This window comes from Rana temporaria, chromosome 8 (assembly GCF_905171775.1).
Source record: "Rana temporaria chromosome 8, aRanTem1.1, whole genome shotgun sequence".
NCBI lineage: Eukaryota > Metazoa > Chordata > Amphibia > Anura > Ranidae > Rana > Rana temporaria.
This window is the reverse complement of record NC_053496.1, coordinates 99,651,743-99,676,665: the sequence shown is the minus strand read 5'-3', so window position 1 is coordinate 99,676,665 and position 24,923 is coordinate 99,651,743. Positions and strand designations below refer to the sequence as shown.

The following is a 24,923-nucleotide window of genomic DNA, read 5'->3' as shown; positions in this document are numbered from 1 at the left end:
CTTTCCACGTTCATGCAAGCTCCCTCGCATGGTGAAAAGCTTTTGCGAGCTCGCTCCCGTGATACAGCGGCGGGCATAGCCGCCGACTGCATCACTCCGCCCCGCCCCCGGTGCGCTGCGTCATCTGCTGTGATTGACAGCAGCACCAGCCAATGGCTGCGCTGCTATCAATCCGCCCAGCCTAGCCAATCAACGGCCAGGCTGGAAACCAAACAAGATGACAAGCACGCGCCCAGGACTTTCGAACGGTGAGGTAAGTAAAACGGGGGCTCGGGGGGGGGGGGGGTTTGGTGCTGTCAGATGTTTTTTTAGGATGCATGAAGGTAAAAAAACTTTTACCTTTACAACCCCTTTAAGGACTTTATTAGGACTGGTTCAGTTCTGTTTTGTTTTGGTTATTGCTTTCCAACAATTACAATTACCCATGGTTTACATGTTATTAGTGCACTCTATCATTCATTAATTTATTCTATTCGTTCCAAAAAATAAAATAAAAATTTCTATAGGTTCACACACCATTTTTAGTAATTCAGATGGTGTGGGCAGTCTGGTGTTTATATCACTAAATAATCAAATGTTTTGTATTATTATTCTTTTGAGCGCCCCCATTAATATATTGGTATATATTATTTTTTTTACTATGTCTTTCCAGTTTGGTCAGTTGGGGAAAGCAGCTTTTATTTAAGATTTTTTATTAATCAGGCACAAGTTTTATACACATTTTTCTTCTTCTATGCTGATCCGAAAATATTTGCAGTTCAGTTCCTTCATATAAGATTCCTGTCGACCTCCGTATTCCTTTCAAAATTTAGGATTTCTCTTCAGCATAATGGAACCTCACTATTACATCTCTTGGATTATCCTCCGCCCGAGTTTGATATCTTGTACTCTATCCATTTTCAATATTTCTACTGTTTCTTTCCCCAGCATAGGATTCCTGCATCACCTTTGTTAATTCATAATTCTTATACTTCTGTGGTCAGCTTTGATTTTCTTGATCCTCCATTTTATATAAAAGCTATCTATTAACTTTCTGTATGGATTTCATCTGCTCGTTCATTTCCTCCAACCTTCCATCGTATATGTCCATTGTTTCCTCCAATTTCTTCTACTCTGCCCAGAACCTGCCCAATATCCGCTCTAACTGCCGCAATATCTGTTTTCAGTGATACTTCAACCTTAGCCAACATCTCTGCCAGCATCGCTACAATTTGATTGTAGGCCTACTTGAACTTCCTCTGGCCTTAAATCCTCCTCTATCTCTGAGTTCACCCCATTTTTCATCTTCTGTTCCCCACTTTGTACTCTGGAGCTTCCTTGGGAGACATTTTCAGCATTTCTTGGTTGCGTAGCAGATATTCATTCACCTTTCCAACTTTGGGATCTTCCTCTGTCATTTTTTGTTTCCCAGCCCCAGTACGTGCTGAAACTCACTACCATGCTCTTCTTCTATTATACTTGTCTCTGCTGACATATATCGCTGAATGCCTCCTGGGCTCGCTGCAGGCGGTGCCCCTTTACCCGATTTACCTGACTTCCCTCTCACATTTATTTATTTTTTATTATTAATGGCATGTGGAAAATGAGTGGATGTTATGAGATATTCATATATGTCTGTTAGATTTTTCTTCCTCCTCAGGGAAAGATAAACACCAATGAACAGCCCATAAATATGCCCAGCCCCCCCATTTGAATCAGAAAATTCTATAATTTAGATGCCCTTTGGGGACCTTCAATATCATTTAATAATATAAATATTATTTAGAAGGAAGCTCAATCCACTTCGGAGGTTTCAAAAATAAACAAGTAGCGGCAGCCATCAACCAGTAACGGCAGTTATCAGCAAGTAGCGCCAATTATCAGCAAGTAGCAGGAATTGTCAGCATATAGTAGGGATTTTTAGCAGGTAGAGGCGATTATCCGCAAGTAGCGGGAATTATCAACAAGTAATGACAGTTATCAGCATGTAGCAGCATGTGTGAACAAGTGGCAGCAGTTATGAGCCGTTAGCGGCAGTTTTCAGCCAATAGCAACACTTATCAGCAAGTAGAGGTAGTTAACAGCAGGTAGTGGCAGTTATCCGCTGGCGGATTTTGGTCTGATGGCTGTACACACCATCAGACAAAATTTCCTGCGGACAGCGAACACGGTGACGTGGCCGCGACGATGACGCGTCGACGTGCGCGACCCTGGAAGGTCAATGCTTCCACGCATGCGTCGAATCACTTCGACGCGTGCAAGGGCTTTCGGCCGAGCAGACATGTCCGGTGAGTCGTACAGACGACCGAACATGTCCGACGGACAGGCTTCCAGCGGTCATGTTTCTTAGCATGCTAAGGCCCCGTACACACGAGAGGATCGATCCGCTGAAATTGATCTGCGGATCGGTTTCAGCGGATAGATCCGCTGGTGTGTACGATCCAGCGGATATTTATCCGCGGATATATTACGGGCCGACCGATTTCCAGCGGATACAAATTTCTTAGCATGCTAAGAAATCTATCCGCTGGAATCGGCTCCAGCAGATCGATCCGGTGGTCTGTACAGACTCACCGGATCGATCCGTCCGAACCCATCCCTCGCATGCGTCGTAATGATTCGACGCATGCGTGGAATTCCTTATATGACAGCGTCGCGCACGTCGCCGCGTCATCATCGCGGCGATGGCGCGACACGTCATCGCGATGGGAATTCGGCGCGGATTTCGATCCGATGGTGTGTACACTCCATCGGATCAAAATCCTCAGAGGATTTATCCGCGGAAACGGTCCGGAGGACCGTATCCGCGGATAAATCCTATCGTGTGTACTAGGCATAAGAAACATTTGTCTGCTGGAAACCTGTCCGATCCGCCGGAAAATTGTCCTGCGTCCTGACGGTTACCCCAGGATAGCGAGGAAGAGTCCGAAATCCTACCATTGACTTGGATCCGGGCAGTGGGAGCCTGGTAGAGGAATTAATACAATTTGGGCTGAAGCCAAACCTGCGGAGGCACTCCCACAGATAGCTCCATTCCACGGAGTCAAATGACTTAGCGTCGTCCAGGCTGACCACTACCCTGGAACCAGTAATGTCTTGTGCAGCCTGGAGATTCATGAAGAGTGTTCTTGTTGGGCATAAATTCTGTCTGATTCGAATGTATGAGACTAAGGATCACCTTGTTAAGCCACAGGGTAAGGATTTTAGCAAGGATTTTAACATCTAATTGTAGGAGGAAAAATGGGGCGATACGATTCGGGGAGAATCGGGTCCTTCCCAGGTTTCGGAATTAGGACAATAGGGGCTTCACCCATGGAGTTAGGGAGAGTGGCCGAGTCGAAGATGTGGGCATATAACGCCTGCAATTTAGGGATGAGGACCTCTTGGAATTGATTGTAGAACTCCAAGGGAAGACTGTCAAAGCCAGGGGCCTTAGCGGTCAGAAGATGCCCTAATGCCTCTGCTATGCAATCTGTGGTGATGGGCGCCTTCAGCTGGTTGGTTTGGGAGTGGGTAAAGGTGGGAAAGTTAATGTTCTGAAGGAAGAAAGTCAGTTTGTCCTGGGAGTGACTAGAAGTTGAGGTGTAGAGGTCAGAGTAGAAACGCTTAAACTCGTCTGCCACCTGGACCGGGTCTGTGATCATGGCTCCAGACTCTGACTGAAGCTGGACCACCACTGGGGGGCCTATGATCTAGGTGAGCCATATATGCAAGCAGCTTGCCCACACATTCATCGTGTTCATAGACTCATTGCTTGCTAAGAGATTCCCTGCTTGGCTTTCTCAAAGTGCAGTTGGTGAGTCTAGATTGCAGATGCAGGAGGGCATCAGTGCCCGTGGATGGGGAACACTTGTTCAAGAGAATTCAGTCACTCCTCAGCTTGCTGTAGAACAAGTTTGGCTTTGTGTCTATTGATGCGTGCGGAAAGAATCATTCAAGCCTGCAGCTTGAAAGCCTAGCACACCACCGCTACTGAGGCTGACCGTAGGTTGGAGCAGAAAAATGGTCCCATTCTCACCGGATACCCTCCAGGTCTGACATGATGGCGAGCCAAAATGGGTTTTGCCACCACATGCGGACCAAGGAGACTGAGGGCATACGAAGGGCCACCCAATAGGGCGAGTGATCAGAGAGTATCCTGGAGCTAAACCCCACATCGAGGTGGTCAGGTACCAGGGTAGGGGTTTCCACCCATCAATGCATTCATGTATTCATTCATATGTATATGCATTGATGTTGTATCTTTCATTATATATGTGTATTCATTTTTGATATATGTGACTGTTTATATGCATTGTTTATATACAATTCATTGTTTGTAGGATAGACGCTCTTCTCTAGTATGTAATCACTGATCATGTTGTGTAGCTGTTGCTTGTTCTGAACGCCCTAATGAACACCTGTTGATGTTGGGGCGGTCTTATCTAAGCTTCAACTTTTAGTATAGTCATTGTAATGATTAAGCACAGTTTGGATGTGTGAAGAGCATCTACAAGACTAAATACCTGGTTTCTTGGTGTATCCTGGTTATTTGTGTAACAAGGCAAATGCAGGAGGGAGAAGAGACAGGCATAGCCCAACTCATGGTTCAAGGAAAAACTGTCCGCTCCGTAGATGAGACTGCAGGGCCAAAGCCATTTGTGAGATCAGGCACTGATGTGGAAGGAAAGGCCTGGCTCACAGTGTCCGCTCCAATTCATCCCAAAGGTGTTCTATCGGGTTGACGTCAGGACTCTCTGCAGGCCAGTCAAGTTCCTCCACCCCAAACGTGCTCATCCATGTCTTTATGGACCTTGCTTTGTGCACTGGGCCAAATAATTTGGTGCATGGTTGTTTTTCAGGGGTTGGGCTTGGCCCCTTAGTTTAAGTGAAGTGAACTTTTAATGCGTCAGCGTACCAAGACCTTTTGGACAATTCCATGCTCCCAACTTTGCGGGAGCAGTTTGGGGTGGCCCCTGTCTGTTCCAACATGACTGTGCACCAGTGCACAAACAAGGACCATAAAGACACGAATGAGCGAGATTGAGGTGGAGAGTCCTGACCTCAACCCAACAAAACAACTTTGGGATAAACTAGAAGCAGAGACTGCGAGCCAGGCCTTCTCGTCCACATCAGTGCCTGACCTCACAAATGTGCCTTCCCAGAAGAGTTGAAGCTATTATAACTGCAAAGGGTGGGGCAACTCAATATTGAACCCAGCAGACTAAGACTGGAATGGCAATAAAGTGTGACTAAACCCAGGACCCTGCATTCACTATATCTAGTCTCCCACAGTACACAGAACATGGAAATGCAATTATGTTATTAAATATAAACTGATATAAACTGATATAAACTGATAAATACCCTTTCTCATCAGCAGTATATAGCAGTCATGTGACTTCTATCAGTGGCCGGACAAGCACTGGTTAAAGCTTGTAGGAGTTTTCATTCTACTCTGACTGTCCTTTAAGGCTGCATGACCCCTGATCCTCTGTCTGGACAGTGCTGATTGGCCTTGTGCTGATCACATGCACTCTCCCCCAAGGAAAAAACCCCATCTAGTAATATACACCAAACTGAGCATACTATCAGGAAAGCATTAGGGGGCAGTGGAAGAAGGGAAGGATCAGGGAAGGCAGGATCAAACATCCTTTTTACACAATGCTTGGAATTAAGCATGAGTATGAGGCCTCGTGCACACGACCAGACATGTCCGATGAAAACGGTCCGCGGACCGTTTTCATCGGACATGTCTGCTGGGATCTTTTGGTCTGATGTGTGTACACACCATCAGACCAAATTTCCCACGGACAGAATACGCGGTGACGTGGCGGCGACGATAATGCGGCGACGTGCGCGAACCAGGAAGTTCAATGCTTCCACGCATGCGTCGATTCACTTGGACGTATGCGTGGGATTTCGGGCCAGCGGACATGTCCGATGAGTTGTACTAACCATCGGACATGTCCGACGGACAGGCTTCCAGGGGACAAGTTTCTTAGCATGCTAAGAAACTTTTGTCCGCTGGAAACCTGTCTGCTAGGCCGGAAAACTGTCCGGTAGGCCCTACACGCGGTCAGACATGTCCGCGGAAACTGGTCCGACGGACCAGTTTCAGCGGACATGTTCGGTCGTGTGTACAAGGCCTAAGAAGCATGCTTTACTGCATATACAGATTGATTTTACCATTGTGGGTTTAGTAACACTTGTGCATTCAAAGGCAGGCATCCCAAAACATTTGGTAATATAGTGTGTGTGTGTATATATATGTATATATATATATATATATAAATATATACAAATTTAAAAAAGTAACCTCATGTATTTTCAGACTATACAGCAGACTACACCATTGTCAATGAAAACGTTCAGTACTATATAGGTGGTGTTTTTATTTTTCTTCCGTTCTGGAAAAGCACTATTTAAAAAATTACAGAATCCAGTAGAAAATATATTGTTAAAATCTATAAAATGTGTTGCATAAAAATACCAAAAAAAATGCTCTCCTCCTATCCCGACAATGGCACTATAAACTTGGCAAAAAGTTTTTTTCACATGGTCGACCAAAATACAGGAAACCTATATCTTTCAGTGGTTCTATCCGCTCAGCATAAAGGATCCCTTACCCATATATAGTACCTAAAATGAAATACATTTGAAAAATGTTTGTGATTTTGCTAAACCTCATTATAATTCATGTGTGCTTTCCAAAAGAGGCAGCAAAACAGCATTACTCGATATGATGCCAGCATTTTGTGGACTGCAGATATTTCATAAATATTCATTACAATCCTTGAAATATTTATAGAGAATGGGTATTTATTTGTACCTTTAAATAAACATGATTCATAAACCGTTAAACATTTTAAATAAGTAGGAATAAATGACAAAACATTGTTTTAAAATAGAGGTCATGTGAGGCCGGGTACACACGAACAAACATGTATGGTGAAAGCGGTCCGTCGGACCGTTTTCACCATACATGTCTGCCAGAGGGCTTCTGTACGATGGTTGTACACACCATCGTACAGAAGTCCGCGCGTAAACAATACGCGGGGCGTGTCCGCGGTGTCGCCGCGTCGATGACGCGGTGTCGCCGCGACGTGGGCGGCCCGCCTTTAAAATGCTTCCACGCATGCGTCGAAGTCATTCGACGCATGCGAGGGACGGCGGGCGCCTGGACATGTACGGTAGGTCTGTACTGACGACCGTACATGTCCGAGCGGGCAGAATTCCAGCGGACTGTTTTAAAACAAGTCCAGGAATATTTGTCTGCTGGGAAAAGGCCCGGCGGGCAAATGTTTGCTGGAATTCGGCCCGCTCGCGCCCACACACGACCGAACATGTCTGCTGAAACTGGCCCGCGGACCAGTTTCAGCAGACATGTTTGGTCGTGAGTATGGGGCCTGAGTCTAGCCTTGTTATTTCCATCCTGCTGAAGAAACAGGTGGAAATTTTACCATATCTTTAATATTTATTACAAGCTGATGAGGGTACAGCTTCCTTTCAACACTACTGAGACAGACTTTTCTATTGTTACTTGTTTGTATTTAATATTTAGCCTTCGTTTAGATCTATATGGGTCTGCGTTCTGAGTGTAGGCAGCCTATTAATTTCAAAAGGGCTGCCCTACCTGCAGAAAAGTGGAGAAAAAAGCCCACAAAACTTTTTATAAAACTGTGCTGCATTGAATCGCATGGCGTTATAGCACCATGTGGGGTAGCGCATGTAAAGATGTGCCACAGTTCCTGACGTATGGGGTGCCATTACTTGTTAATTACTTGTTAATGGCACCACTACATTACTTGTTAATGGCACCACTGCAAATCTGCTAAAGTGCAGTGCATTTCTCTGCACGACGGGAACACGTGAGATTTTATGTTCTAGACTAGAGGAAATAGCTAATCGACTTTTATGTGCAAATAGCATAACGGGAGACTTTGGCAAACTGAAAACGAGAAAAAATCCACATCAAACCAAATTATTTTGATTTGTAAATGTCTATATTAGGTAACATAGTAGGGTCAGAATATTGGTAAAAAATGTATTTGTGTGTAGGAGTCTGGTGTGCTAAATGTTTTAAAGTGATTAAATTGTGAAAAACATTTTATTTTTTAGCTTAACGTATTTAAAAAAAAAATCATACAGGCATGTAGCCGTCTTCTTTAAGTTCTCAGCATACATGTTACAATCTGACTGGACAATCTCCTAAATTTACCAAAAATGTAATATGAGAACTGAACAGGTTCCTTTCACTCCCAGTAGTGAACAGAGTGAATGAGGTACAAAAGAAAGGCTTGCATATGCAGGAGCAGGCATTAGCAAAGGGCAGGTTTCCTTTATAAAACTTCATCCACATTTTTATTTCTAGTTTTGGATAGAGTGGATTCTCCCATTTTCTCGCTGCAAAAGGAGTAGAAGGAACGTAGATACCTACTCATAATCATCAAATTCAGGATTAATGTTCCCACTTTCTGTTGTGTCCATGGCACAGGATGAGAAATTAAATCTCACCAGAGGAGAAAGAAAGAGTAACAAAAATCAGACAGGAGTTCTAAAACTGTCCCATTTTATCCAAATTTAGCTAAATAAAGATTTGTCTGAAGTTGCATTTTATCTTTGTGGTAAACATGGGGCATCTCTACAGGAACAGCAACATGTCAGTTAACTGCATGCTGTTATTCTAAAGGAAAATTAGCAACAAACATTGGCCAGCACTTAAATGCCAACGCTGGTAATGCAGATTGTATGTCAAGGGTCCAAAAGAGTATGGGGCTGTCCCGCAGTCCAACAATTATTTTGCCCCATCAGTAATAGGTTTATCGTATGTGTCCAAATTTATTTTACAGTATAAATCCTCACATCTCTCGGCTTTCCTGGATTCTTGCTCCGCAGGTAACTTTATGGACCGTTGGTTGAATGGCTAGGTATCCCACTTACTCCTCTTAAACATTTATTTTTCTCTCTTAACTATTGTGGGCCAAGCTTTGTCTCTCTGTAAGGTTTGTTACAAAACCCCAGATTTTGTCTCATGGTAAGAGCTTTACACCAGTAACACATGTACTTTTGACTCATCTCATCTCCTCCTCACCCCATCATCCTCTGGTATCTTTGATTATGTCACTAGAACCACCAGATTGACCGGTCTGTTTAAATGCATTAGTTCCTGTCTCAGCTGCCCCATTCTCAATGTTGCCATGACTTTGGACATTCCAGTCCCCTGTTATCAGTATTTCATGGATGTATTTCCTGAGGAATCTGGCTTGGCCCTGCCACCTCACAGGCCATTTGATTAGCTCATTGACCACCTCAAGTTATACCACCCTAAGAGCTTTCCATTATTTGTTCCTGAAAATTTGTCATGATAAAAACCTACATAAAGTTTTTTTTCACCTTTCCTCTACTCCTGTAAGGGCAGATTTTTTTATGCTTAGAAGGATGAGTCATTGCGCCAATATTGATGTATTGGGTTTAGAAAGTTGACTGTCCCTAAAAGTCACCTTTTGTCTTTCATTGGCAAACTATTCATTAGGATTAAGGGTGGTGCACATTTTTACTAAACTGGATCTTCAGGGGGCCTAAATTTGGTGAGAATTTGTAAAGGCAATAATAGAGATGCATGATGGCTTGTCTCCAGCAAGCAAACAGTCTCTAATCCGTCTATATAACACTATTTTCCCACATGCAATTTGGTCAATGTGTTTCACATGTTTCATGATTCCACAGAACCAGGATAGACATAATCAAAAATTGTGTAGTGCTTCCAACATGGCCAAAGAGAAATAGAACTCCAAAAACAGAATAAGAGAGAAAATAAGCTACTAAATAAAAAAAATATATGAGATAAATGAATTTAAATAGGATCTCCATATTTATAGCTCACACATAGCCCCCTATAGCCCCCAAGGTTATCCATGAATATCATATACCTACATTGAGGACTCCCTACACAACAAACCAACTTTCTCCACTGGAGTAAAACATGTTTTTGGGCAAACACACATTTTTTCCAGAACTGTCCTAAAAAGGAAAACAAGCACAATATTCCCAGTGCACATGTTCCTGAAACTAGTTGTTAATGTAAGGAAATTTGATATAAGCACAGTGGTGTGGTGTGTAGCCTTACACACTGAAGTTGGTGCAAGGGTCTTGCTTATTCCATTCACCATTACCTTTCTTGGATTCCGTTCATTTATTCCTTAGCGCTTCATATGAACTCTATAATGTAAATGGGTGCTGTAGCAACCACCATTTGGAAACTGAAGACATTCAAAGTGAGAAGCATGCCTCCAGAATACCAAGTATCTTCAGAATGGGTCCAAAGCTTTACTCAGTGATCACATCATAGTTACAAAGGCGATGTTTCAGAGCCTCACAGGACCCCTTCATCATGCATGTGACAGAACTGTTATTGGCTTTAAAATCTGCCCATAGCCTGCTGTCAAACACAGGCAGAGAGTGGACCTGATGGAGAACTTGTCCCTCAGCTTCTATATCAGACTTTGCCTACTGTCACTGATTGCTAGGAGTCTGTAAGCTGCAAAGCCAGCAGTGTTCTTGACAACCAGTGACAGGTGAGCAGGAGAAGATAGTGGCAACAAGCATGCCAATCTGCTACACAGCATATAGAGAGGAGCAAATTATACAATTTGGATATATTTTTTCTAGGGCTGGGGAAATTAAAGATTAATTCCTTGATTAATCTTTAATTTTTTTGATCGATCAAAATTCCTTTGCATCTGTGGAGCAGGAGTGTCGGGTGATTTGTATATAGTGTATACCACATTTACCACTGACGAATGCAGAGTTGCAATGCAAGGAGATCAGCTAAAAGTAGTTGGATCTGTATGTGCGTTATAATTAATCGAAATTAGTCGATTAATCGATAAAAAAAAAAAAAAAAATTCATCGAACACGAAAATTTTAATCAGTAACAGCCATAATTCTTTCTAGTATACATATATTTCTATTTATACAGTATGTAAAATATAGATTATAGAGTAGTTGTCTTAGATCTCTTTATTTATAATATGTGTTTGTTATCTTGTTTTATAACCTTAAATAATGGGGATTTGCGAGCCCCTGAAACACACTGGGGGGAAATTCAATAAAGCTACTGTACCACTTTTCCAGCATTAATTGCTCTTGTTAATTAATGTGCTGTGCCTAACTCTAAAAACATCTTCCACAGTTTTGGTTTTGATAGTGACTTGTGCGTCAAATTCAGATAGTTCGAATTTGCTTCACTTCTACATTGTGGTGCAACACCTGTCCCAAATTCTAAATAAAAAACATACAAATTGTATCGTATGAAAGTGGAGCTAATTAAGACCAACTTTCTTGTGTCTTACAGAGGCAGATTTTGTAAAAGTGTCTTGCATGCTTTCTAAAAGTGGTGCAGCATGCACCAAATTTAAGTACATGTTCTAGACAGGTAAATTAATTTGGCACATGCTGCACCACTTTTAGAACGCATATCACTTTTGCAAAATCTGCACCGATCTTTATAAATTCCAGGGCTTGGCTTTATCTTCTGACCTCTTGTAAGAAATCATTTTTACTGGACTTATTTTTGATTTGTGGCACTCTCATCCTTCTATATATTATTTATTTATTGAGTTGATATAGTCAACAAAATGGGGAGTATGGCCTCATGTATGGAATAATAAAATGAATAAAAGTGTACCATCATCCCAATTATAATAGAAAATAGGGGCCGTAGGCCGCCTGGTTCCACGCATTATCAATTGACTCATTCGGTAAGCAACTATCAATGTTTTTTATCAATCATTACTGTATTGCTGATGTTTGTTACATATTCTTATTGCATTACTCTATAGATTGGCTGTCCTGACGAAGCAGAAACCCCGCGAAACTAGTCGACGTTGACCAATCAATGAATTGTACAATTATTTGTTTTGCAATTTTTATATATCAATAAACTTTTTTATATCATTATGTTTTATGCATATTTATCAGTACCGTGATAGTCCCCCCCAAACCATTTGAGTGGGTAGCTCCAGGTCTAGCTTCAGCTACTAGCCCTTTGCCCCCACTCTCCCCTATTTTCTGAGTTGATATAGTGTAAAAAGTATTGAAACATTTTATTTCACTTTCATATCTGTTTTCCAAAGAAAATGAATACACGGTTGCCCTTCTCCTTAAAACACTGCTCTTATTTCCACATTTAAAGCTGTTCCTTTAGCGATACAAAATACAAATACTTTCAAAACAGTCATATATGGTAATTTTTATCAAATGTATCTGCCATATTGCCATCATCGTCTGTTGCTGTAATAGTTCTGACTACTGCAGGTCCCTGTAGTCTGTAGAAGAGAGCTGCTCTAAACTGAGAATAAACCATCCTTAGCTGCATACACCTTACATCCTAAAGAGATCACAATCCTATAACCAAGAGTAATTTAATCCATATAGGAAAAATAACATGCCAGTTATAACATTTATAAGATTTGTCAACAGGGCTGCATTCCCATCACCAATGCCTGTAGGCACACAAAATTTGGCACTCCTTTTCTAGTTGTGGCTCTGAATATTGGCACAAAGTATAAATAAGCTTATATAGGATCAGAGTATTGCGCTTGATAAGGAAATATACAGTATGTGGCTAATAACTAAAACAGGAAAAATGTGCTTCTTTGCCTCCTTTATGCATTGGCCTGTTGTGCTTCATGGAAAATCTTTCTCTGTTTGTTCATACTAAAGGAAATTCCTGTGAATTCTATCATATTTGTTTGATAGGTCAGAGGACATGCAGCAGCATTTTCTTGTGTTTGGCTTCTGAAAATTAGGATTAATCTAAAACGAACAAACCTGAGGGCTTGATCCAGGGTCATTCCTGTGAAGACGAAAAACTTCAAATATTCCTCTGCGACCATCTTACTGAACTCATTGCTGTAAATTAAAAACAAAATTATTACTGGCCTTTTGGTCATATAGAAGGAAGAAGGCACAAAACATATGTACAAGTCTAATATATTATACAACCAAGTTTCCAAAAGCATGTCAAGGCGATGTATTAATGAATGTGAAAAAGTGACGTGTTTCACCGACAATCGTAGCAAAAAAAAATTAAAAATTCAAACACATCAAGAAACAGTTATACAGTCTTGTATAGGCAATGTGAGCATTTTAACATCCTTATCTTTTCTTTTTTACTTTTGCTTGTTTAATGTTTTGCATTTTACACCACTTTAACCTTAAATTCTCATTGTGTCACCAGGGAAAAGTCGGTCACTGTCAGGCACTCACAGGGCACCTATAACATACTGTTACTGCCAGCTATTTTTGTTCATGCTCCCTAGCACATTTTATCATTCAGTACCTCATTCACTTTCACAATCGTCACTAAGCATAATATAACATTACCACTGAACCCATCCTATTTCTACAGCTAATACATAACTACCCATCCTTATCTAAGATCTGAATGTTTTCTAGAGATTAAAAGTACAATCAATAGTGTATGCTTTGGGTTCGAAGTTCAGGGGCTAAGTATGTTCAGTCCTACCAACTGTTCTGGTTGTAACATCCCTCCAGTGTACAGATATGGATATATTCTTGTGCATGATAAGATTAGCAGATTTCCATCCATTTCACCATGTTAGAGAAGTGTGGTAAGAAGATGTTCTTCCATGGTCAGTAATTATTTGACAACATTTCTGGCCATCACCTGTTGTGGCAATAGGATTTTAACATGAATCTGTGGGCAGATTATGGACATTCATGTATTTATCTATTAACAAGCATTAAACGAAATTCTAAACAAGCCTTCATTGACTTTGGAAACGGCATAAACTGTGGAGAAATTTACAACATATTCCCAAATTCACAGCAAAAGTATTCTTGTTAGTCCTCTAGGAGGAGGGACATATTGAGCTGAGATGTGTCAGTACCAGGACATGTATTGGTCCTTTGAGGCTGAGCAAAACTCACCCGAGACAGCCTTTACCTGGAAACAGCAGTACTTGGCCAGCTCCTTGCTACCCATGTTTAAAACACCATCAGTGCTTTGGATAGCGAACGCTGCCTGGTGTGCTCTTGCTTGATCCATCTTGTATTTGTTCTGTGGATATCCCTGCATGATCCAGATGCTCTGACCTTGCTTTCTCCATTGTCATTCTGTACCGCTTTGGAGTCTGATTGACTTGTGTATGGTTCGGCTTGTCTCTGTCACTCTGTTACCTTTTGGTCTGCTCTGCCTACGTTTTCACAGTATGTGCTATTCATTATTGAACTATCTGCTTTGTAGCACTGTTGAACAGTTTCATTGGCATCCATACTCCTGAACCTGACATTACCACAAACCATACAATTAAAGAGGAAGGCAACCTAATGGATTTGGAACAAGCTTAGATGTTTGCTCAAGAACTATGCCATTTATCCCATCAGGAACTGGCCACAGAGCTCTCTCTCAGGTGCAATCTCCTTCTCCTACTACTGCAGCCAATACTCTGCCACCTGAACCAAAGATTTCCTAGCTATGTACATTTTCTGGGGACCATAGGGGGGCTCTGTAACTTCGAGAACAGCTGCAAATTATATATTTCAAGTTAAAGCCATCTTCGTCTGACTCTGAAACACAGAGGGTGCAAATCATCATCCAAGATGCAAGCCCCCCCAGGCTTGGATTTTTAATCAGGAACCAAACTATTCAGCCCTGCAAACAGTAGATGCCTTCTTTAAAGACCTGGTCTTACTATATGATGACCCAGGTTGTGCTGCAGTAACAGCTCTGTGTAACTTACAGCAAGCGGCCAACTCCAGTGAGATATTTCAGATTTTCCGAGGCAATTAAAGATACTTTGATTTACTACCCCTTCTCAGCTTCTCCGGAGGAGGCCATGAAATTGGTCATAAGAATTGACCGTTATTAGCAGGAGAGGAGACTGGAACTTGGCAGAGCTGACGCGAAACCTGTGCCTTCCTTGTCACCAAGCCCCCCCCCCCCTTTCAGTGCCATATTTAAGAATGAACCTATGCAGCTACTTGTTTTTCTGCTCAGGAACGCACTCACTATCGCAACTTGGGACTTTGTATTGTGGCCTCAAAGCTTTACTCTTGCCCCACCGTCCAGGAAAACTCCAGGACTCTTGGCGATCGTATAAAGATAACCATAGGCTTGCTTTTATCACTGCAAAAGGACAATTGTCTAAGGATACCTGCTGTTGTTCACCATCGGTCTGGGTCTCATGAACTATTGGCCTTTATGGACTCCAAAGCCCCCGGAAAGTTTATTGATCAAGCTCTAGTCACCCACTTGTCTCTGAAAACTCATGCTCTGGGCTGTTTGGTCCACCCGATTTCTGTGGCTAATCTGCCCCTCTCACAAAGCTAAATGCTATGGGCCACTGACCCTTTCCAGCTTCAAGTCCTTCACACTGGGAGAAGTTCTTTTGTCTTGCCATTAATTCTCTATCCACACCTTTGATTCTAGACCTTCCTTGGCTTTAGGGTCACAATCCAGTGATTAATTGGAGAACAAGGAATATTTTGGCATGGTTCAATTAGTGCGTACAAACCTTCATGCTGCATTCTAACCAGATTGCTGCTTACCAACAGACTAGGCCTTGTTACAAGCACTCCCTGGATAGATCTCCCAAAGGGTTGGGTGACTCTTTACCACCTCATCGCAGTTATGATTATTCCATTGATCTCTTATCTGGCACTACAGCTCCTCTAGAGCTACCCCCCCCCCCCCCCCGTAGAAGGGGAGGGGACAGATTGATCTGAGATGTGTCAGTACCCAGACTTGTGCTGGCCTTTAAGGCTGAGCAAAACTCATCTAAAACAGCCTTTACCAGGAAACAACAGTGACTTGCCAGCTCCTTGCTGCTCATGTTTAAAGCACCTGTTTCACACACTACCAGTGCTCATGATGGCGGATGCTACCTGTTGTGCTCTTGCTTGATTCAGGTTGTATTTGTTCCGTGGATATCTGTGCATGACCCGGCTTACACCGACTCTGCTGTCTCCAGGGCCACTGATAGGGGGACCACCGGTCCTCTTGTAGGGGGCTTGAGCACACAGAGGGGTCCACACAGGGGGATAAGTGACAGACAATTGTGTCTTTTTCTCCAGCAGCTGAATCCTGGCCTCTCCCCGTCTCCCTCAGTTTGTTATCTCCATGCACACTGGCTTAAAAAAAATTGCTTCTATAGGAGTTTTGTGTTCTGCCTGTAGAAGTGGCTCAATATTATTCTATGTGTCCATGTACATTAGGACGATTACAGGCATATTTTGAGCTCAACATTTAGAGGCAAAAATAAATAAAAACCCTCTGCTTCGTGTTTTATTGAAGCTTACTTGCAGAAAAAAATTAAAACTCTCCTAAGGCCCCCATGTACACGGGAAGCTGCTAAATGTACATTCAGAGGCAGTTGGATGCTTTTTTCAACTGCCCCTAAACTCATTTAATGTTATCCTATGTGACCATGTACACAGTCTCATTTATTGCGTTTAGGCAGTTGCGTTTAACAGCGGTTCTTTGAAAGCAAAAAAAATTGGTTCAGACGCCGAAGATTTCCACGTTTCAGATGCCAAACGCGGCTAAACGCTGCTAAATGCGTCAAAACGGACATTTTAATTGTGGGTCACCATCTGTCAAGTTAAATCTTTGAGGAGCAGTTGTAAAAACGTCCCGTGTACATGAAGCCTAAACGTCTACTGTGGTTCTGTGCTTGTCTAGAATACACTTTTGCCTCCTGACCACCTGTGATATCACATTCTGTTACCCTTTAGTTTGCTATGACCTGCTCTATCCTTGTACCAGTCCATTTATCCCTGCTGACATCTGCTGAGATCAATGGGGGCTGGTTGTCAAACTCATTTAATGCTTGTTAGGAATTGTGAATACTGGAATGTCCATACCCTTGCACATGTTCACTCTAAGTAAGGCTGCTTCTGCCTATAGCCCTACAGCTACTTAGAACATAACTCATAACCTGGCTTACACTTAAAGGGGTTGTAAAGGTACATGTTTTTTCACCGTAATGCATTCTATGCATTAAGGTGAAATAACATCCAAGGATTAGTGGCCCCCCAGCCCCCCCGTTTACTTACCTGACCCCTCGAAAGTCCCACAACGTGAACGTGTTGGCTTCTCGGCTCATTCATTGGTTGATTGATAGCAGCGCAGTCATTGGCTCCCGCTGCTGTCAATCAAATCAATGACGTGGCTCCCCGGGGGCGGCCTCGAGTGATACAGTCAGCGGCTAAAGCTGTCGGCTGTATCACAGGAGTGTGCCCGCAAGCTAACCCCATTGAGCTGAGACAGCTGCCAAGGGACCCCAGAAGACCAGGATCAGGGCCACTCTGTGCAAAACGAGCTGCACAGTGGAAGTAAGTATGACATGTTTGCTATTTAAAAAGAAAAAAAAACGGGAACCTTTAGTGTCCCTTTAAATGAGAAGTATAGCCAAAGCTATTTTTGCTGAACTTCTCCTATGGTTTACAAAGAGCGCAGTTTTCAGCAGTGGGCTAAAGCCCGCTGTTCATTGACATCACAAAGCCGGTCCAGGCTCTGAAAAGAACCAAATCAGATGGCTGGGATCTACCCAGATACCTGGACCGGCAGCTGGCTCAGTCTCTAGGCGAGTCTCTGAAAGCGTAAGCCAGCTACTCCTGCCCCTTGTACAGTCCAGCGCTCTGCAGGATAGTTACTATTCTTTCTCAGCAGTCTTTGATAGCTCAGTTCTTGGTCTTAGAGGCGGCGGGGGACAGCTGCAGCTAGGTTCAGTGTTACAGCTATCTAGGCGAGTATGACTGTTTTTTTAAAGCCATTTTTCTCTTTTAGCATTTCACCAGAACAAAAAATGAGAACTTAATAAAGCAGACTTGATCCTAAAAAGTATTAGTATTGCCTCTGATGACAGAAACAACTTTAAAGCGGTATTAAACCCAAAAGAAAACATTTATTTTATTGCAACTTACCAATTCTTAGACATGGTGGCTGCATTATTTTTCTTTTTTATGCTTTCTTTATTTTCGCGAAATTCGATCTAGCCAGTAAGTTAGTTGTCTTTCAACAGAACTTGCTCATATGCTAATTTATCAGTTAAGAGCGTTGAGACAAACCATTTACCACTGTCAGGTGTGCTTACAATTATCAGCTTGTATTTATTCATGCAAAACCTTTATCCCAAAATAAAAATAAAAAAACAGTTGCTGTAACTGTTTGTGTAACTGCAGTGTGAGCTGGAGTTTGGCTTCAGTTCGTTTGTTTATCTAAATCTGCTTGTCCATCTAACATTCCACTCACCCAGATTAAAAATGCTGCTGTCTGCTGGGCCTTTATATTCACCCAGAGTGGGGGCATATACAGAAGGTGTGTTACTGGCCAGCCTAAAAAAATAAAACAAATGCAGCCACAAAATCTAAGGATTGTTAAGCTGCAATCTATTACATTTTTGGTTTGGGGTTTAATACCACTTTGTGCCACAAATACTGTTCTCACATTAAATCTTTTACAAATGATAGATGTCTGATATGAATTTTGGTGCACTTATAAAGCATATGTTTGCATGCAACCTGTAAATGCAGACATGAAGCACTCAAAGAAGTGCTGAAGGTACAACATTGGTGCTGATCGGAGATGAAGTCGAGGTGTCACCACATGACAGATACTGGGTAACAGATCTTTGTTATATATAGTCCTTACAATACCCACACGTACTTCTTCCCTAGGTGCCTTGCTACATCAGCTTTCTTGAACCCATCAAGATTGTAAAGTCTCTTTGCCAAGCGTTTAGCTGCTTCCTGATCAGCCTTATGTCCGTTGGACAAGGTGTCTGTACTTCCTAATGCCAGTTGTTCAGTGCTGTCCATCTCTGATTCAAAATCGGATGCCATATTGCCAAGAGGCGGTTCACTACATGAGGAACAAAAATTATAAATGTAGAAAAAAGAAAAACTTATATGTTTAACATAAATGGTATAGTACAGTTAAGCATCAACATATAAAAGGAAAAAAGGAACATTCGATCAGTTAAGATTCTAGACTAATTAAACCTTTAATTATTTATTTAAAGTGTCATTAAACCTAAATCATCAAAAACTGTCAATATATGCTATATTACACTGCTCATCACCTAGAGCAGGGGTCTCCAAACTTTTCAAACAAAGGGCCAGTTTATTGTCCTTCAGACTTGAGAAGGGCCGGTTTGTGGCCAGCAGGTGCAGAAAATGTCATAAGCCCAGCATGAGTGAGAATAAATATGGCCTTAGGGTTGATGGACAATAGAAGTAGGAGTACTGTCCCTCTTAGTAGGAGGAATAGCATCCCATCATTGGTATCGGTGGAAGAAATGGTGCCCCATTGTTGGTGTCAGTGGGGGAAAAGTACCTCATATCAGTGGGAGGAATAGTGCCCCAAGGGCCGGATAAAGACTAGCAAGGGCCACATCGGGCCGCAGTTTGGAGACCCCTGACCTAGAGCATTGGATTTCTGTAGAATGCGAAAATCCTGGTTGATTCTGCCGTTCATTGTCCCACCCTCCTCGTCTGTGTTCCTACTGTAGCCTGAGGTTGTGTAGACCAGCTGTTGACAGCGCATGCTCCAGTTTCAGTTTCTTTCTAAGCTGTCCATTTCCTCCTTTTCTGTGCATCACATGTGACTATAGAGTCACACATGTGAGTGTATACGTAGTGGTAACTTACACTCCTCTTCTTCCCTCCTCCTCAATGTCCTCATATTGCTAAACACTATGGGGAGGGATATGAGATGTGATTAATGGAGGCCTTACCTCCCGTTTAGTCCCAGCACATACACACCATAAACACAAGCTGGAGGGGCACGACTCCAGATATATTTACAGTGTGAAAAAGTGAAAGCTATTTTTAGTCAACTTAAACTCCACCATTGTATTACAAAAAAAAAATGTCTTTGAAGTATAAATCTGTATGAAGCTTTAAAACACTTTATTGCTATTATTTTTTTAAAATTCTCTATTCTGAAAGCTTTTTTTTATGTCATGCAACTGGCACAGCACCAATTAGATTCTTACATCAGCAGAGTGTAACCATCAGAAGGCTGCAGGGGAAGGAGAAGGTGCTGAACATCCTCGTAGATCGCCACCTGTCAAAATCAGGTACTCGCTCCCCCCAAAAAAGTGCCAAATGTGGCAGGGGAGGAAGAATGCAATCAAGCGTAACTTCCCCTTTGGGTGAAGTTCCCCTTTAACCTGTATAGTTGGGAAGATACTGGAGAGTTTAATAAAATACCACACAGATGAGTTTTTGCAAGAAAAATATATTTTACGCAATAGACAACATGGACTCATGAAAGACAGAACTTAAATAAATCTGATTTCTGTTTATGAGGATGTAATCCAAAACTTAGAGAAAGGGGTGTCTGTAGATATAGTATATTATACTACTGTATATACTACTATATTATGCTTAAAAAAGATTAGATAGTTCCCCACACACAGCTAATGTTTAATGTAAAGTCTACAGGCTTGAACAAATCAGTTTGTAAATGGATAGAAAACCGGCCAAAATACCTTATTCAGAGAGCAGTGGTAAATTATTTTTACTCTGATTGGTCTACGGTTGGTCTGCGGGTATTAGTGGTGTACCCCAAGGTTCAGTGTTGGGTCCAGTACTTTGTTAATATATTTATAAATTATATAGAGCCTGGGATTAAAAGTACAATTTCAGTCTTTGCAGATCACACCAAGCTATGCACCGGAATAACATTTTTACAAGATGTCTCTGTGACAGACCTGGCAGGGACAGAGATTTTTGGAGGGGACTGAATATGCTAGCCTCTTGCCTACCGATCATGGGCCCTGGCATTTGGGAAAACTCTGCTCTTGTAAGCTGTATGCCCGGGGACCATTGAGGTTATGTTACTTTGGATTCAGGTCAATGTCCCCCCCAAGACACACAGACTCTCCAAATTACAAGCCAACCTCAATGCACTGTTTAATTGGGCAACTATGTGGCAAATGAGCTTTAATGTTTATACAGTAAATGTAAAATTATGCACTTGGGGGCTAAAAATATGCACACATCATACATACTAGGTGGAGTATCAATGGACAACTGGGGGAACAAATGGTGAAGAGGGATCTAGGTGTGCTTGCATATCATAAGTTTAATAATAGCATGCAACGCAAAAGCTGTGCAAAAGCAAGCAAAATCCTTTCTTGTATAAAGAGAGGTATGGACTGCAGAAAGAGACATCATCCCCTGTACAAATCATTAGTAGGACCTCATCTGCAGTTCAGCTTTGGGCACCAGTTTAAGAAAAAGGGTATTGGAGAACTGAAAAAAGGTGCAGATAAGGACTACTAAACTGATAAGAGGCATGGGGCGCTTTGACAATAAGTGGTCTGTATAGTGAACTTGGTGTTGAGTTATTCACTTTAAGGTCATTACAGAGGACAACAGGGCACTCTTTACATCTGGAGAAAATTTATTTTAACCTTCAAATATGGCTTCTTCACAGTTAGGCCCCATACACACGATAGAATCCATCCGCAGATAAATCCCAGCAAATGGGTTTCTGCGGATAGATCCTATGGTGTGTACACGCCAGCGGATCTTTTTCCGCGGAGAAATCTCCTCTGGGATGGATTCCAGCAGATCGGATATTTGCTGACATGCACAACAAATCCATCTGCTGGAATCCATTCCAACGGATGGATCCGCTCGTCTGTACAGACTTACCGGATCCATCCGTCCAAAGGGATTCCCCGCACGCGTCGTAATGATTTGACGCATGCGTGGAATTCCTTATATGACAGCGTCGCGCCCGTCGCCGCGTCATAATAGCGGCGACGGCGCGACACGTCATCGCCAGGATTCAGCGCGGATTTCAATGCGATGGTGTGTACACGCCATCGCATAGAAATCCTCTGAAATCCTCGAGAGGATTTATCCGCGGATACGGTCCGCCGGACCGTATCTGCGGATAAATCCTCTCATGTGTATGGGGCCTAAGAGCTGTGAAAATGTGGAATATACTCCCTCAAGAGCTGGTTCTGGCCAGATCAGTAATTGTTTTTAAAAAAAAGTTCTGGATTCTTTCCTAAATGAACAAAATCTAACTGAATACTAATATCTTATGGTAAAGTTGCTCCATGAAATACCCAATTGCCCATTGGGGGGATCAGAAGGGATTTTTTCCCCCATTGAAGCAAATCTTTTTCCACTTAGGGCCGGATTGAATGTACAGTATGTGAATGCATGGAGGGCTGCATTCACCTGCTAATAAAATAAGATAATAATCTGGACCACTTTACATTACACAGCCCCCCCGCACTTCTGGACCCCTTTACATTACACAGCCCCCCTCCCTACCCAGCCCCTCATGCATATTACACCCCCCCATGCTATGCTTTAAAATTGAGTACACTCGTAGAATAGCGACAAAATATGGTACTTAAAAATCTCCATAGGCAACATTTTAAAAAATTCTACAGGTTACCAGTTTAGAGTTACAGAGGAGGTCTAGTACTAGAATTACTACTCTCGCTCCAACGATTGCGGCAATACACATGTGTGGTTTGAACACGGCTTACATTTGCGGTTCCGACTTACATATGGGTTCACTTTTGCGTGCGAGCATGGAGGGCTCTTTCAATGTTTTTTTTTTATATTTTATTTCATTTTTTTACACTGTCCCTTTAAAAAAATGTTCAGATCACTGTTATTGCTGTCAGAAGGAATGTAAAAATCCCTTGTGACAGTAATAGGCAGTGACAGTTCCTCTTTATGGAGGGATCCTTTGCACCTAAAAGCATTCAAAATTCAAACTTTGGCTGTTTTGAATGCTGTAATCCTTTAAAATTTGGTGCCTTTAAATCTTCCGTAAACTGGAAGTGATGTGATGACATCGCTTCCGGGTTACTAAAACCGAGACTCCGGCTAGCCAGCGGATGTGGCGGTTGGACTGTAGAGCCCGGGCGAGCTGTGGAAAGCATCGGGAGGGGGGTACCCCCTCCCCCTGCTGGGGATAACAGCCAAGCGGCTTCTTAGCCGCACCGGTTATTATCCCAAGAAAGCCGACCGGGGTTAAAATGTCTGCGGGCCGGGTGCACGTGAATTCATCATGTGCACTGATGACCTGGACATTTAGCGGTGACCACTGCTGTAGATCAACTGTGGGTATAGGATAGAACATGCTCACAACCCTCACTAAGGGCAACAGCACTTCCTCCACCTGAGGTGGAGGAAGTGCTGTTGCCATTAGTGAGGGTTGTGAGCCTGTTCTTCTGAAAAACGAGAGCTTCTATCTCCTCAGGGAACTGTATAGTGACACAGAGCAATGATGTCACAGCAGAAAACGTACTGAAAGAAGCACGATTGTACAGCAGCACTACTGTGAATCTAGGCTGAAAGCAGTTCTGAAGATGATTGATCGATTCTGAGAGCCCTGAGTTGGACAAACCTGTGGGAACATCTGTTTGAATCACATCATTACATGTATTTGGTCTCCCTAAACAGAGACCAATAAAATTCGGTAAGAGGCAGTGTTTGTCTTTGGTGGAAGTGCCTTTCTCATCACCTTTCCTGGATTTTTCATTTATCCTGCACTGGGGACATATTTAATTTGAACCTTCTATATGGTGGACTTTTGGCTCATTCATAAGACCTACTTATCACCATTTTTTTCTCATTATGAGTTATATGTTTTTTCACTAAGGACTATATATATATATATGTTTTTTTCACTAAGCACAGTCATATTTATTACAGCTCACTGCATACGTTGTCATTTGAATTTGATTTACAGGTTTTGCAGATAGCTTGTCATTATATATTAGCGCGATCTGCTTTCTGTTTTTGTATTGTGTGGTATAACACTTTTTGGCCGCAGCTTTTTCATTTATTTTCACATTTAGAATGAGCGCAATAATTTGTTACTTACTACACAAAACTGGCCTCTATGGAAGAGTGGCAAGAAGAAAGCCATTGTTGAAAGAAAATGGGGTAAGGGATCTCGCGCCAACAAAAATAAGTGAATAAAAGAATAAATGAATAAAGCTGCTCCCCACAAAATTCAAACTTGAATCTAATGTATGGAGAATGTGGATAAGGGGGCGCTGGTGAGCCAAATACATATACAAAATAAATCAAAGATATACAATTAGATACATAAAGTGCATGTGCAGTGATAGTAATAAAAAACTTGTGATAAGATAAAGGAAAAAGGTGTGCAAGTACACACAAAAAAAGTCCATATAGTGAAATGAATGCTCTATTTAAAAGTCCATAGAAATCTGGGTTTTCACTGTGCCTGTGGTAAATAAATCTGTAGAATTCCACCTTCACCGACCTAAGACACCCAAACGTGTGTAAACAGATGGACCCTTACCTCATGGAGTTGACCTAGTTCGTTAGAAAGAGGTCAAATAAAGCTTGTTTGTCACTTAAGGACAAAGATAAGAATGCCTGGAGTTCCTGCTGGTCAGCTGGTATGGAGCATCATAAAATATAAAAGAGAAATATCGCCATCGTATAATACTGTTTATTTAGAAGTTAAAACATAGAAAATGCCGAATGGAGGCTTACTTTTTGCGGTGCCCGCATCCCGGCACTGAGGCTTAAGGCTATGTGAAGCTGCGGGTAGTGTGCCCGGAATATGGAGAGGATGATGTCCGCGCTGGTGGAGTCTCCAGCGTGCGCTTCACCTCGCTTGAGCCGAGAAACCAGCCGGACCGGAAGTTTACTTTGCGTGGTCTGCGTGTCGCCTCGACGTACGTTTCAAGTTATGTCGTCATCAGGAAGCGCGCTAGACTCACGCAATAGACGAGATTAAATAGGTCTAATGGGCGGCCAAGGCAGATTGAATAGCCAATGGGAAAGCCTCAATCTCGGTTACTAGGCAATTGATATATACAAAAAAAGGCTGTAGTACAAGCCGTATATAGTATCAATGGAATATAATCAAAGAATAATACGTAGGTATCTAATGCATGGGTGACACCAATTATATT

General features: G+C 42.2%; 1 protein-coding gene across 1 annotated transcript in view; it reads right to left on the bottom strand.

The window, feature by feature from the left end:
- The window catches only part of PSD (pleckstrin and Sec7 domain containing), a 371,343-nt gene that overhangs the window by 211,088 nt on the left and 135,332 nt on the right, over window positions 1-24,923 (bottom strand). The window contains exons 6-7 of the mRNA XM_040362362.1: window positions 18,653-18,847; window positions 12,793-12,873 (exon numbers count right to left, since the gene is read on the bottom strand). Of these exons, the coding sequence (XP_040218296.1) occupies window positions 12,793-12,873; window positions 18,653-18,847 (276 nt within the window). The remainder of the gene's footprint in view (window positions 1-12,792; window positions 12,874-18,652; window positions 18,848-24,923) is intronic.